The sequence below is a fragment of the Salvelinus namaycush genome, chromosome 1 (assembly GCF_016432855.1).
Source record: "Salvelinus namaycush isolate Seneca chromosome 1, SaNama_1.0, whole genome shotgun sequence".
Classification (NCBI taxonomy): Eukaryota; Metazoa; Chordata; class Actinopteri; order Salmoniformes; family Salmonidae; genus Salvelinus; species Salvelinus namaycush.
The window spans coordinates 6,826,724-6,840,997 of NC_052307.1; the positions used below are offsets into that span (position 1 = coordinate 6,826,724).

General features: G+C 43.6%; 1 protein-coding gene across 1 annotated transcript in view; it reads left to right on the plus strand.

Annotated features, from left to right (window-relative positions):
- Positions 1–241: 241 nt before the first annotated feature.
- pdlim5a (PDZ and LIM domain 5a) overlaps positions 242–14,274 on the plus strand; it is a 118,828-nt gene continuing 104,795 nt past the window's right edge. Inside the window, exons 1-2 of the mRNA XM_038986074.1 lie at positions 242–355; positions 936–1,102. Coding sequence (XP_038842002.1) covers positions 1,004–1,102 — 99 coding nt within the window. The 5' untranslated portion in view covers positions 242–355; positions 936–1,003. The remainder of the gene's footprint in view (positions 356–935; positions 1,103–14,274) is intronic.

Sequence of the window (14,274 nt, forward strand, 5' to 3'; positions counted from 1 at the left end):
TTACTCTCTCCCTTTTACCCCCTCCCCTTTACCCCTCCCCTCCCCTTTACCCCTCCCCTCCCCTTTACCACCTCCCCTCCCCTTTTACCCCCTCCCCTTTACTCCCTCCCCTTTACTCCCTCCCCTTTACCCCCTCCCCTTTACCCCTCCCCTCCCCTTTACTCCCTCCCCTTTACCCCTCCTCTTTACCCCCTCCCTTCCTTCACTAGTCCAGTATAAAGGGCCATTACACTGCTGTGTGGCTCAGTGTTTTGCCGGTAAGGGATTTGTCGAGGCGAACTGGTCTGTGTGCTGCGTTGTCCACCTACCTGCATAGCAGTTACATCTCTGATACGACTGCCTACCTACTCTAGAGGTAGGGTTTCACATATTCTAAAACACTTGGGCTGGTTTCCCAGACACATATTATGCCAAGTCCTGGATTATAAAGCGACTCTCCATTGAGAAAGCCTTTTACTTCATGACTAGGCTTAATCTGCGTCTGGGAAACAAGCGCTTAGAGTAGCATTTTTGTTTAAACATCTTCTAGTTGTGTCCTTCAGTTGTCCTTCAGTTGCTTCTTAAAATAGTTTTCCACACAGTGATACATTGTATTATTTTGGGAATCCTGTGGGCTGGGATTTGAAGGCTCTTGTTTGACAATGTTATGAGTTTTATTTTAAGAAACATATTTCGCTCCCTTGTTTTATTTATGTACTAAGAAGTACAGCGTAATCTCTCTGCATTTAATATTTAATCATATTTAAACATAGCATCTGAACTCCAGATTTCTATCTTCGATTTATGTATGTATTAAGTAAATGTTCACCTATATTGTTTTTGAATGTAAGATATGGTATTCAGGTTGATTTCAATCATAACAGACTTTTATGGATTGTCCGTCTTGCTTCAAAATGGTATAATAAACACAATCTCTTTCCCTTATCACATCCCAGATCTTGAAAGCCAGAGTTACGGGGTTAACATACCAGTGGAAATCCTTCCTTCCCAGTGTTCTAGAACCATGAGCAGTAACTACAGTGTGTCCCTGCTTGGCCCGGCCCCATGGGGCTTCAGGCTGCAGGGGGGGAAAGACTTCAACATGCCACTCACTATCTCCAGGGTGAGTACACACACACACACACACACACACACACACACACACACACACACACACACACACACACACACACACACACACACACACACACACACACACACACACACACACACACACACACACACACACACACACACACACAACCCCCCTCCGTCTCCTCTTGCTTGACATCCTCTCAATATTCCCTGAAATGTCCTCTGGTTGGAGCAAGCATTGGGCCCTACCTTTTAATCTTAACCCCCTCCCCCCCCAATCCCTTTCTACCAGCCCACTTCACAAACCTCCTCTCAGCTCTAGATTGGCTACCATCCCTATGAAGCCATCTGGCTGTTGACGGATGTAAAAGATGATGTGCTTGCCTTAGCTCTCCCAGTGACACTGGCATACTGTCCAAACAGGCAACACAATGAGGGCAGTAGTAGCCTAATTGGTAGGTTCTCTGGCTATATAAGGTTTGGGTGCATTGGTAAAATGAATGCCCAGCTAACAAATGTCGGTTCCCAGAATGTTCCTGGAACCTTTTTTTTTGGTGTGGGAACGTTCTGTGCTAGCTAGGTACAGTGCTAGTAGTACAACAAGACCTGCTTATAGGGGCAATATGTAATTGGTAGATCAATTTTTTTGACTTTTAAATAAATCATATACCTATTGATTCTTAAAGAAATTCACTTTTGAATGCCTCATGAGGTTATTTCAACTGTCGTTCCACATTAGCACCCAAAATGTATGGGCCAGTCTTTCACCTAGACCACTGGTTCTCAATCCTGGTCCTGGGGACCCAAAGGGGTGCACATTTTTGTTTTTGCCCTAACACTACACACCTGATTCAAATCATCAAAGCCTTTTGATGAGTTAATAATTTGAATCAGCTGTGTAGTGTTAGGGAAAAAACAAAAATGTGCACCCCTTTGGGTCCCCAGGACCAGGTTTGAGAACCAGTGTCCTAGACTATTGGTCAGGTGAGTTGCAACCCCCCACAAAGGTGAATCCAAACCAAATCTGGCACCACACTTATCCATTGATAACAACTGAAGCCATACACTGTTTATGCGCCCGACCTACTGTACACAATGGTAGGCCTACACATGTATGGGTCACAGGAGGTTGGTGGCACCTTCATTGGGGAGGACGGGCTAGTGGTAAAATTGAACCAGAATTTAACTAGGCAAGTCAGTTAAGAACAAATTCTTATTTACAATGACGGCCTACCCTGGCCAAACCCTGACGACGCTGTGCCAATTGTGCGCCACCCTATGAGACTCCCAATCACCGGCCGGATGTGATATTTCCTGGATTCGAACCAGGGACTGTAGTGACACTGATTGCAGCACTCGAGAGCCCAATGGCTGGCGCGGATAGAGTTGAATTGTATCAAACACATGGTTTGATGCCATTCCATTTGCTCCTTTCCAGCCATTATTATGAGCCGTCCTCCCCTCAGCAGCCTCCACTGGACTATGGGCAATATGTTGTCTAATGCTATGTTGGTAATGCACGCCTCCCACGCTATAGAAATGAGTGGCGGAGAGAAGAGGGGCAGGGTGAATAAGAACTGGTGAGAGGTGCAGAGCCCCGCTGTAATGCCAGTCTATGACCTAACACTCTAATTGAACTCAGTTTCCCTCTGTTACATCTCTTGTGAGACATTACTCATACTCCATAAACACTATTGTTTTCATTTGGTACAAACCACACGAGAGACCGAGCCATTCAATTCCATTTAAAGACTGTGGATGGAGCCTCTGACCACTGAAGAGCGGCAAGGACCTATCAAATTTTCACGAAGAGAGGCCAAAGGACAACGGCCGCCTCCCAAACGGTACCCTATTCCCTATTTAGTGCACTACTTTTGACTAGAGCCCTATCCCTATGGACCCTGGTCATACATATAGGGAATAGGGTGCCGTTTGAGATGCAGTCCATACAGTAACAGATATGGACACTTCCCGATATAACGGCAGTCGAGGTTCTGGGAAAAAGCCATGGGCATAGGTTATTAGAAGCCCCAGTGGTGATGCCGGACCATTGACGAGGACAGCCATTGTTTTGAGATCTCCATACGTCAATGATTCTTGTTTTGCGGTGCCTTAATGAAATAACACTTGTCTTGTTTTCTGACCTCATTGTCTATGACTTAACAACACCCCCCCCCCTCCCTCTCTCTGAAGTGTCCACAGTTTCACAATAGTATTTTAGTAACACTTAAAATGCTTAATAGTAACAGGCATAGTAACAGGCATGTACAGTGCCTTCAGAAAGTATTCACACCCCTTGACTAATAGCACATTTTGTTGTGTTACAGCCTGAATTCAAAATGGATTAACTAGATTTTTTTTTCTTATCCATCTACACACAATACCCCATAATGACATCACAATACCCCATAAAGACATCACAATACCCCATAATGACATCAAAATACCCCATAATGACATCACAATACCCCATAATGACATCACAATACCCCATAATGACATCACAATACCCCATAATGACAAAGTGAAAATTAATAAAAAAATTGAGAAATGAAATACAGAATACTGAGGCTGTATAATGTTGTATTATTAGGCTAAAAATATGTTATGTCTCTATATATAGCATATTTTCGGCTGACTTAAATATGTTAATTCCTCCAGATCATTTTGAGATGAAAACGAATAAGACATATATTAAGGATAACATATATTAAGTAGAGTAGAACGCCTTTGAGGACTCGAACTCTGCTCTTGACAGGGAATGATGTAGCACAGCTGGGGTGAGGACGCAGACGGAGAGAAGCCTGGCTAGACCTGCTGTGTTAGATTTGTAAATGTCCCTCCAAATACTGCGATGGCCACAGTCTCAACTGTGAAGCCTGTGGGGAGCATCATTCATTCGTCACTCTGCCAGACCAACAGCTCTAAAAAAAAAAAGGCCTAGATTGATGGTGTTGCTTTTGGGGTGTCAATAAAATGTTACAGCTGTGATGTGAAAGAAAGCCACAGGAAGAGAACTGAAGTGGACATTTTGGCTACTGGAGCCTTTTTAAAGACACTTGTTTACTGTTCAGTCTTTCTCAACTGTGTGCCAGCTAAGAGGGGGGGGAGTTGTCTCTAGACACTGATCTGGAGTAAGCTTTTAATTTCCCAAACTAATGGTTTCGGTTAGTATTAGGGGAGGGGAAGCTGATCCTAGATCTGTATTTAGGGGAATTTGGATTGACAGGCCCTACCCTCTTTAGTATTTATATTAATCCAACATGTTTGAGGCCAAAACAACAGCTTATCACTGAGACACACAAATCAGTCTTTAACAGAGGGTCCTGCCTGTTGTGTTTTACTCTCGTATTAAAGTTAATATTGAACCTGTTTGTGACATTGTGAACCTTTGCATGGTCGGTCTCAAGGTGTCTGTATGCACATAAGATTAAAATTGAGAACGTAAAGAGACTAATTCTGTTTAGACGAGGTGCTTAACCCTTAACCCCCACACATTGACTCTGTACCAGTACCCCCTGTATAATAGCCTCGTTATTGTTATTTTATAGTGTTACTTTTTATATATATTTTTACTTTAATTTATGCTCTTTCTTGAGCAACATTGTTGGTTAAGGGCTTGTAAGTAAGCATTTCATGGTAAGGTGTTGTACACTTGTTGTATTCGGAGCATGTGACAAATAAAGTTTATAGTGCACTATTTTTGACCAGAGGCCTATGGGCCCTAGTCAAAAGTAGTGCACTATATAGTGAATAGGGTGCTGATACAGACAATAACTTTTACTGATGGAGGCAGGATGATGACAAGCAGCAAATCCCGAACTGCAAAAATCACTAAAGCTGGAGACTCTTACCTCCCTCACTAGCTTTAAGAACCAGCTGTCAGAGCAGCTCACAGATCACTGCACCTGTACATAGCGCATATGTAAATAGCCCATCCAATCTACTTCATCCCCAAACTGTATTTATTTATTTATCTTGCTTCTTTGCACCCCAGTATCTCTACTTGCACATTCATCTTCTGCACATTCCACCATCCCAGTGTTTAATTGCTATATTGTAATTACTTCGCCACCATGGCCTATTTATTGCCTTATCTCCCTTATCCTACCTCATTTGCACATGCTGTATATAGACTTTTTCTACTGTATTATTGATTGTATGTTTGTTTATTCCAAGTGTAACTCTGTGTTGTTGTATGTGTCGAACTGCTTTGCTTTATTTTGGCCAGCTCGCAGTTGCAAATGAGAACTTGTTCTCAACTAGCCTACCTGGTTAAATAAAGGTGAAATAAAAAATAAATACAAAAATCCCCTGTTTTAGCCATCTCACATGGTGGTACAGGAACCATGCAGAGGAGCTAATCTACTCAGGCAACAGTACTCAAGGTGTCATAGAAATCCCTCATCACTCTCAGCAGGTATCAAGTTATAGATTATGTATTTTTCCCCCTGCTGTTTCTGGGGAGGCTCGAAGTGACAGTCTCACACTCAAGTGCCTCTGTGCAGTCCCAAAGGCACTGCTTTTCTTTGTCTTTCACACTCAGACAATGTTGTCATTCGGTTTCTCCGTCATTCTGTGAACACTGGGTTGTTATGACTATTTTAGGTTGGCGTCATTTAGTTTTGCAATGTTGTACCACGGACTCGTGAATAAATGGGTTCCTTGCTTTCTTTAGGTCTCTGACACCATTATGCTGCTACTGCAAAGTCTCTGTGTCTGCATGTCTGTTAGCAAAGCCTTCATTCTCTGTGTCTGCATGTCTGTTAGCAAAGCCTTCATTCTCTGTGTCTGCATGTCTGTTAGCAAAGCCTTCATTCTCTGTGTCTGCATGTCTGTTAGCAAAGCCCTACTTGACATGCTGTTTCATGTGGTTCCCCAGGTCTTAGCGTATAGAGATATGAAGATCCTACTCAATTATTTTTTTCATTTTTTTTCCCAAAATCTGTGAAATGCTTTACCTGCCTTGTCTTGGCTTTCTACGCTTAACAAAAGCAGCTGAGATTAGCTCACCGGTTATGGTTGAATTGGAAGCCTTACTTGGAGAAACCATGGCTCTGAACACTGGGCCAGATTTTATATCTGGTTTGCAAGACATTACGTTATATAAAGTGTTCCGCGGCTTTCCGTGGCTTTGGCAAAGCCTGCAGTGAAGTATCTATGGGAACATAGTTCTCGCTGTGTCTCTTTATTAATTGCATGTCAGGTCCAATTATAAGACAATGCAACACAGCTGTAGAGAAAAAAGCGCGTAATTTTCAGATGCATTGTATTGAATGAGTCAGTCGTCAGGTAAAGCAGCTTGTTGCAGGAATGTTCAATCAATGAAAACGGTCTTTGGCTTGTATCAGATTTTAAAACACTCAAAACACAATATAGATTCTTACGGACGGATTACTCACATCTATATAAAGAGTCTCGAGGCCGTGTTTTAATATCAAATTCTTTCCCTCTTTTTTCCCTTTATAACCTTTTATACGCTTGAATGCATTTGGTTTAAATAGACTCAATCAAATACATTAGAAGGAAAAGCCTACTCCCTGATGGTATAACATCTATGTTTATGGTACAATCACTGGAAACGAGAGAGGCAGATATGGGATATGTTCATATTCCTGAATGGGAGGGAAGGGATGGTTTATACTGTACCTTAGAAAGTATTCGCACCCCTTGACTTAATCCACATTTTGTTGTGTTACAGCCTGAATTCAAAATGGACTAAATAGATTTTTTTCCTCACACAATCTACACACAATACCCATAATGACAAAGTGAAAATATGTTTTTTTAAATGTTTGCAAATTTATTGAAAATGAAATACAGAAATATCTCATTTACATACACTACATCACCAAAAGTATGTGGACACCTGTTCGTCGAACATCTCATTCCAAAATCCTGGGTAATAATATGAAGTTGGTCCCTCCTTTGCTGTTATAACAGCCTCCACTCATCTGGGAATGATTTCCACTAGATGTTTGATCAATGCTGCGGGGACTTGCTTTCATTCAGCCACAAGAGCATTAATGAGGTCGGGCACTGATGTTGGGCGATTAGGCCTGGCTCGAAATCGGCGTTCCAGTTCATCCCAAAGGTGTTTAATGGGGTTGAGGTCAGGGCTCTATGCAGGCCAGTCAAGTTCTTCCACACCGATCTCAACAAACCATTTCTGTAAGGACCTCGCTTTCTGCTCGGGGGCATTGTCATGCTGAAACAGGAAAGGGCCTTCCCCAAACGGTTGCCACAAAGATTTGTTTGTTGGACTGCCAGATGGTGAGGCATGGTTCATCACTCCAGAGAACTCATTTTCACTGCTCCAGAGGCCAATGGCGGCGAGCTTTGCACTCGTTGCACTCGTTCTCCCGACGAACAGTTCTTGTGCTGACGTTGCTTCCAGAGGCAGTTTTGAACTCGGTAGTGAGTGTTGCAATCGAGGACAGACAATTTGGTGATCCCATTCTGTGAGCTTGTGTGGCCTACCACTTCGCAGCTGAGCCGTTTTTGCTCCTTGACGTTTCCACTTCACAATAACAATGGGAAGGATTGCGCCGAAGGGGATTGCTGCCATTTTATGGGCTCATAACCAACTATGCAAATTTTTTTTTTTCTTCACATTGTTATAACTCATTTTGTACATAATGTCTTATGACCGGAAAAAACTTCTGGATATCAGAACAGCGATTACTCACCTCGAACTGGAAGAAGATCTTTTCTTGAATGAGTCCGACGCGAAGGATATACTGCTTTGTCAAGGTCCAAATCCCCATCACCAGCATGAAAAAGACGGAGAAAAAGGAAGAGGAGGGCGGGGTGCCTTGTAAGAATTCTTTGACGAGTAGGTCAACCACCACTACTCTCCGTATAATTGGCCAACGTGCAATCATTGGAAAACAACTGGACGATCTGCGATTAAGATTATCCTCCCAACGGGATGTTAAAAACTGTAATATCTTATGTTTCCCCGAGACGTGGCTGAACTACGACACAGAAAATATAGAGCTGGCTGGCTTCTCTGTGCATCGGCAAGACAGAGCAGCTACGTCTGGTAAGACGAGGGGCGGGGGTGTGTGTCTATTTGTTAATAACTGCTGGTGCGCGATGTCTAATATGCTCGCTTCGAGGCAAGGAAAACTGATGCATGCATGAGAGCACCAGCTGTTCCAGACGACTGTGTGATCACACTCTCCGTAGCCGATGTGAGCAAGACCTTTAGACAGGTCAACATTCACAAAGCCGTGGGGCCAGACGGATTACCAGGACATGTACTCAAAGCATGCACAGACCGACTGGCTTTACTGACATTTTCAACCTCTCCCTGACCGAGTCTGTATTACCTACATGTTTCAAACAGACCTCCATAGTCCCTGTGCCAAAGAAAGTGAAGATAACCTGCCTAAATGATTACCGCCCCGTAGGACTCACGTCGGTAGCCATGAAGTACTTTGAAAGGCTGGTCATGGCTCACATCAACACCATCATGCCAACAGATCCACAGATGACGCAATCTCAATTACACTCCACACTGCCCTTTCCCACCTGGACAAAAGAAACACCTATGTGAGAATGCAGTTCATTGACTACAGCTCAACGTTAAACACCATAGTGCCCTCAAAGCTCATCACTAAGCTAAGGACCCTGGGACTAAACACCTCCCTCTGCAACTGGATCCTAGACTTCCTGACGGGCCGCTCCCAGGTGGAAAAGGGTAAGCAACAACACATCTGCCACACTGATCCTCAACACTGAGGCCCCTCAGCAGTGCGTGCTTAGTCCCCTCCTGTACTCCTTGTTCGCCCATGACTGTGTGGCCAAGAACGACTCCAACACCATCATTAAGTTTGCTGATGACACAACAGTGGTATGCCTGATCACTGACAACAATGAGACAGCCTATAGAGAGGAGGTCAGAGACCTGACAGTGTGGTGCCAGAACAACAACCTCTCCCTCAATGTGAGCAAGACAAAGGAGCTGATCGTGGACTATAGGAAACAGAGGGCCAAACAGGCCCGCATTAACATCGACAGGGCTGAAGTGGAGCGGGTCGAGAGTTTCAAGTTCCTTGGTGACCACATCATCAACCAACTATTATGGTCCAAACACACCAAGACAGTTGTGAAGAGGGCACGACAACACCTTTTCCCCCTCAGGAGACTGAAAAGATTTGGCAGATCCTCAAAAAGTTCTACAGCTGCACCATCGAGAGCATCCTGACCTGTTGAATCAACACCTGGTATGGCAACTGCTCGGCATCTGACCGTAAGGAGCTACAGAGGGTAGTGCGTACAGCCCAGTACATCACTGGGGCCAAGCTTTCTGACATCTAGGACCTACAGTTGAAGTCAGATGTTTACATACACCTTAGCCAAATACATTTATCCTCAGTTTTTCACAATTCCTGACATTTAATTCTAGTAAAAATCCCCATGTCTTAGGTCAGTTAAGATCACCACTTTATTTTAAGAATGTGAAATGTCAGAATAATAGTAGAGAGAATTATTTATTTAAGCTTTTATTTCTTTCATCACATTCCCAGTGGGTCAGAAGTTTACATACATACAGTTATTTTGTTTGGGGGGGGGGGATACAATAATTATTGAGGTGAAAAATGTGTACTGTGGATACCAGTATACAGCCTTGCAGACCCAGTGTTAAAAACATTAATATTACATGTATTGTATTACAACCTATAAACTTTTTCCACGGATCCCTTGGCCACAATTTGTTCAATCTGTTGTTATTACTTTATTCATTCAACAAATTAAATGTAAAAAAAGTGAGGTACTGCAGACTCCATGCAGTACCTCACTTTGAGAACCCCTGCCCTAAAAATCAAATCAAATCAATTTTTACTGGTCACATACACGTGTTCAGCAGATGTTATTGCGGGTGTAGCGAAATGCTTGTGTTTCTAGCTCCAACAGTGCAGTAGTATCTCAATCAAATCACTCAAATGTATTTATAAAGCCCTTCTTACATCAGCTGATGTCACAAAGTGCTGTACAGAAACCCAGCCTAAAACCCAAACAGCAAGCAATGCAGGTGTAGAAGCACGGTGGCTAGGAAAAACTCCCTAGAAAGGCCAGAACCTAGGAAGAAACATAGAGAGGAACCAGGCTATGAGGGGTGGCCAGTCGTCTTCTGGCTGTGCCGGGTGGAGATTATAACAGAACATGGCCAAGAAGCCCCGTGTGGCTCAGTTGGTAGAGCATGGCGCTTGCAACGCCAGGGTTGTGGGTTCGTTTCCCACGGGGGGCCAGTACAAAAAATATATATATGAATGTATGTACTTGTAAGTCGCTCTGGATAAGAGCGTCTGCTAAATGACTTAAATGTAAATGTAAAAATGTTCAAATGTTCATAGATGACCAGCAGGGTCAAATAATAATATTCACAGTGGTTGTCGAGGGTGCAAGTCAGCACCTCAGGAGTAAATGTCAGTTGGCTTTTCATAGCCGATCATTCAGAGTATCTCTACAGCTCCTGCTGTCTCTAGAGAGTTGAAAACAGCAGGTCTGAGACAGGTAGCACGTCCGGTGAACAGGTCAGGGTTCCATAGCCGCAGGCAGAACAGTTGAAACTGGAGCAGCAGCATGGCCAGGTGGACTGGGGACAGCAAGTAGTCATCAGGCCAGTCAGTCCTGAGGCATGGTCCTAGGGCTCAGGTCCTCCGAGAGAGAGAAAGAAAGAAAGAGAGAAAGAGAGAAAGAAAGAGAGCAAATCAGAGAAAGAGAGAGAGAATTAGAGAGAGCATACTTAAATTCACACAGGACACCGGATAAGACAGGAGAAATACTCCAGATATACTGTAACAGACTGACCCTAGCCCCCGACACATAAACTACTGCAGCATAAATACTGGAGGCTGAGACAGGAGTGGTCGGGAGACGATACCCCCGGACAAGGTCAAACAGGCAGGATATAACCCCACCCACTTTGCCAAAGCACAGCCCCCACACCGCTAGAGGGATATCTTCAACCACCAACTTACCATCCTGAGACAAGGCCAAGTATAGCCCACAAAGATCTCCGCCACGGCACAACCCAAGGGGGGGCGCCAACCCAGACATGAAGATCACGTCAGTGACTCAACCCACTCAAGTGCCGCACCCCTCCTAGGGATGGCATGGAAGAGCACCAGTAAGCCAGTGACTCAGCCTGTGGTAGGGTTACAGGTTACAGGGGCTGAGTAATATCTGACATGTAATATCTAACCATGTCACAGCAGTACACACAATACACACAATACACACAATACACACAAATCTAAAATGATGGCAGTGGTGATTGTAGGGGCTTCTATAGTGGCACAGTGCTATTGCCCTAAATTATCTCTGTGTTGTCGACTTGCACATAGGCCAGCTAACAGTTAGATACGCGCTCTGGGGTTTCCCCTAGGTACAGATCTAGGATCAGCTACTCCTCCACCATTCCTAACCTTAAACAATAGTGGGAAAAATACACAACTAACCCAAGATCAGCGTCTAGGGGCAACCGAGATAATCACCAGGAGGACCCAGCTAGAACAGGAATTGGCCTTGGGGATTTGACCATGGTATAATTTGAGGCCATCTAAATTGATTTTGCCTAACAGAATGATGTTATATAAAAAGCATCATAGTATATAGGAAGGTAACAAGATGGCACCAACAGACACAGTCTCCCTGTGTCTAGCTCCTAGCTAAACTTTGGTTTGATAATAGTATAATGTCAAATACTATGGTGATGATGATTGTTCATAGTTTGTCTTTAGTTAGAGGAAATGTGTTGAGTTCTCTCAGGTCCCAGGGGATGTGGATTGAATGGAGGTCCTAACAGCCCTAATCTAGAAACAAGGGCCTGTATGCATAAAGGATGGTAGGAGGAAAATGACATAATTCAGAGATTGTTTGTAGATTTTTTTTCATTCAGAAGTAATTCTAATCATTCAGTTTTATGCCTACGGGCCAAGGTGTTTAACTGCTTTTAAACAAAGAAAAAGAAAAAGTCACCGGCAGTTATGCACACGCCATTGATGTAAACAAGAACGACAACAACAGAATCCAATCCACACATAACTTTTGTTAGTGCTTTCTGTTAGTATTATCAGAGAAGGTAGTAACAGTAGCAGCCCATTTCAGTCTTGATGAGACCTACAGTACAGCCAGGCAGATAAAACCCTCATAGAGCAGGTTTGATCCGGTCATAGAGACATGAACATGAGCCAGCCTATCATAATGCAATACAGGTGGAGCCTGGGCTACATACCAACTTTTATTATGGTTTAACTACATCCATTTTGTATCTTTGGATGAGGGTTAGGGCCTTATTTGTCGCGCACTTGTAAAACGTCCCAGATGGCACACTACTTTTGACCAGGGCCCATGGCACAACAGTGGGAATAGGGTGCTATTTGGGATGTGGCCAATGTTTGAGCTGCTCCTTTATTTCGACGTTAGGTTGTAGCTCTGTCATCCATGCTGATTCTCATTTACCTCTCACAGTGCAGTATTTTAATGAAACCTTAATTTGTTAATTTTATGATGTGCCATTGATGGCTCCATGCGTGGTGCTGCTTGAGGTAAGCTTCCCTCTGTCTCGGCGCCATGTTTGTTGTTGTGTTTCTGTTTCCGAGTTGCTATGGACTTTAAGCTTTAACTGCTGTTTTGCAGCTTTTGGGCATATATGATTATTTTTACTCTTGTTAAAAAACATTTTTCTAAGGGTTTATAAATGATAACATGATTTGATTGCAGGCAGTGATGTAGTGGTAAAATAGGGTAAACTCTGATCACCGGTCGTGGTGAAAAAAATAACGCTCCTTATACTTTCAATGGATTTATTCAGCAAAGGGTGGGTAAACTGTCACACACACACACAAAAAGGGTAACCTGTGTTTACTATTCCTTAGCTTTACTTACTAAAGTGCGATGGGGAATATCTGCTTGTCTACTCCTTCATCTCATTTGGTTTCAACCCCCCAACCCCCCTCTCTCCCCTCTCTTCCTATCTCTATCGGTCATCTATCTATTGTACATATGAGATCAACTGATCCCAGGTCACATTCTCCAGATGTATTTATGTGAATACAAAACAGTGGTGAAGTGTTAGCGGATGTCCTGCTGTTCCCAGGACTGGGTTGGTGTGTGGGCTTCTCTGGGGGGAACGTCTGGCACATGGTCTCCTGGATAGTGTTAGTTATTTAGGAGGACTGTTTACTGTTTCCTCCATGGAACCCTGCCAGAGGCCCAGCAGAGGGCTTGGAGCACTGACTGGAGCATTACTTTTGACCAGATCCCTGTGGGCCCTCGTCAAAAGTAGTGCACAATGTAGGGAACAGGGTGGCATTTGGGCGTTGATCTGTATTCATGGAGGCCGAGGGAAGCCAGGCTTCCCCAAAAAAACAGACCAATATTATATATTTTTTTAAACACACAATTATTTATCTTTCGTCTTTCTGTGTTCTATTTTCCTTCATTTCGCAAGAGGCTGAATGTATCTCACAGGAGAAAACATCCGAGCGAGTGAAACAGCGCCGCTCTGTCTCTGTACTATATGTGTAGGCATCTATCTGATGTTGTCTGTAGCGTTGAAAAACTTGAATTGTTGCATCTCGTTGTGTTGTTGTCCTCCGGTGGCTAGCTAGTCAGCTAGCTAAAATGGTCCCTTTCCTAAAGTAGCCATGGATGATGATGGACTTGTGGTTGTACTTAATTCTCTGTACTGGCCAATGATTATAACGGTGATTCGGATCCAACCATTAATTCATACATTGTTGTGCCCCTGACCTGAGAGGATGGAAGTTCAACATGTAGCTAGATGTAGAAGGCTAATGTTAACTAGCTAATGTTGCTCATGAAAGGAAGTTATTCTAGCGATCAAGCATTTTAGCCAGGTAGCCTAGGACACCAAAAAATAAATGCTTGTACTGTATGACAGAGTGATAGACCTTTTAGGCAACGTGAAAGAGAGGAGGATGGCATTGACGTTTCTCTACAAGTAACAGGGTGTGTCAACATGTTGTTCTACTAGCACGAACGAACGCACACACACACACACACACACACACACACACACACACACACACACACACACACACACACACACACACACACACACACACACACACACACACACACACACACACACACACAGAAATCAGAACCATGGAGAGCCACATCACTTATTTTGATTGGACTAAATCGTTTTTGGTATCATTTAGT